A 1,902-nucleotide genomic window follows, 5' to 3' on the forward strand; every position below is an offset into this window, starting at 1 on the left:
TCTTTTGTTTGGCATTCCTGGAGATGTTTAAAAATTAATTCCTATGGGCTAAACATGGATTTTGAAGTATAACTAAAAAATACTTCTGCCAGAAGAAGGCTCCTAAATGCCACATATGTAATATTTCCAAATAAAAATGTCAATAGAATGGAAATTTAATTTAAACCAATGTGTACAAAAATGCCAAGTTACCAAGAAGGATGTGTGTCCTGATCTGACAGACCCTGGAGAAAATGGATGGGGTTTAATGACGCAGGATTTTTGCTTCTCCGTGGTATTATATTTTACCAAGCCATCAACACACACAGATAAAGAGTAACTCCAATGCATTTGTCTTCTAGCAAGACAATGCCCTCATCCTGCGGCACCGGACAATGGCCAAGTGGTCATTCTTACGGATCTCCAGTTTGGTTCAACAATAAATTTCACCTGTGAAGACGGGTAAGTAACAAGCAGCTTGTACTGACTAATACATAGGCTGTAAGGCCTAGACTAAGGATCACTGACCATTATGGACCTGGTTGTCGCTGATTTAAAAAAAGAAAACCAAAACCCCCCAATTTTTGGATTTAAAAAAGTAACCCAAAAATCTACGTTTCCCCATGATTAAAACGAAACACCACTAATAGATAGATATAGATATAGCAGTGTTTCATTTTAATCATGGAAAAAGGGGGATTTTTGGGTTACTTTTTTAAATCCAAAAATTGGGGATTTTTTTTTTATCATCTAAAACCAGGATCCCTGATGATGACTGTCAGGGCTGACCTCTTGAATAACACAGGCCAGAGAAGCTCAACCCATGATTTCTGCATGAAAACACTATGTTGCCCTTCAGTTGCAGCATATTCGTTAGGAAAGCTTCTCATCTTGCTTAAAAGGCTCTAAGTGAGGGAGACTCCAGCATAACTGCAAGCAAGCTGTTCCAGTAGTTTGTGACACTTGCTCTGAAATTCAGACTAGAGGTAACAAACAGATATTTATGAAGCCTTCCAGCTGTGGGTCATACTTTTGCCTTTTTCTGATCAATTAGAGCCATCTACTCTCACAACTCTTCTGCCAGTCTAGGAATTTAGAGATCAAGTCACCTTAATCTTTCCAAGCCTTCCTTAATCTTTTCCTCTCAGGTTGTTTTTTCTAAACCTCAAATCTTGCTCATAGCACCTGCAATATTTCAGTATCTCTCTTTTGAAGCATATAGCTTGGGCATGGTGCTTTTAACTGTGGTCTCATTAGCATCACCTTCCTTCCTTAGCTGACTGGTCCTACGCTTATACTTCCAATTATCACTGTAGTCCTCTTAGCTATGGCATCTCCAGGGAGCCCATGCTTATTTGCTTCTCTACTTTTTCAGAATCCCTGCACTTGAATGCATGCCTCCTTTCCCCATGCTGCAATCATGACTGACTAGTCTTTTTTGCTCCTAGATGCATGGCCTTGTATGGTATTCATATGAGCCTGCCTTGCCAAGCAATCCAGATAGCTCTTATTCCCCAGTCTGTCAATATATCATCTGGATATTGTCAGCAATGATTTTGTTATCTGTCAAATTGTGAAAGTATTGAATGAATGGCAGGTCAAAAACAGATCCTGCAGGAATCCCACTGCAAGCACTCCCTAGGGATGTTGTTCCTGATTACAGTGACCTCCTAGAAACCCATCAGTTAGACAGTTTTTGTTTTATAAATTGTAGCAAGAAGTCCTGCATTAATGTTGTAAGCTGTTCGTTTCTAGAGTGCTAGTTTTTAATTGGGGTGTGGTGAGGTACCAAGTCCAATGTCTTTATAGAAAGCTAAATGTACTATATCTAATATATAGTATCTTTGTCTGCCAAGTTCCTAATCTCATCAGAAAACAGTATCATTTGATGATGATAGTCTGAGTTTGCATAGTAAGATTCCC

At 39.1% G+C, this 1,902-nt stretch overlaps 1 protein-coding gene across 1 annotated transcript in view; it reads left to right on the top strand.

Annotated features, from left to right (window-relative positions):
• LOC109295094 (complement receptor type 2-like) overlaps positions 1-1,902 on the top strand; it is a 49,586-nt gene that overhangs the window by 14,196 nt on the left and 33,488 nt on the right. Inside the window, exon 4 of the mRNA XM_019513747.1 lies at positions 342-441. Within this exon, the coding sequence (XP_019369292.1) occupies positions 342-441 (100 nt within the window). The remainder of the gene's footprint in view (positions 1-341; positions 442-1,902) is intronic.

The sequence above is a fragment of the Gavialis gangeticus genome, unplaced genomic scaffold (assembly GCF_001723915.1).
Source record: "Gavialis gangeticus isolate Ggan-Ray unplaced genomic scaffold, GavGan_comp1, whole genome shotgun sequence".
Lineage (NCBI taxonomy): Eukaryota > Metazoa > Chordata > Crocodylia > Gavialidae > Gavialis > Gavialis gangeticus.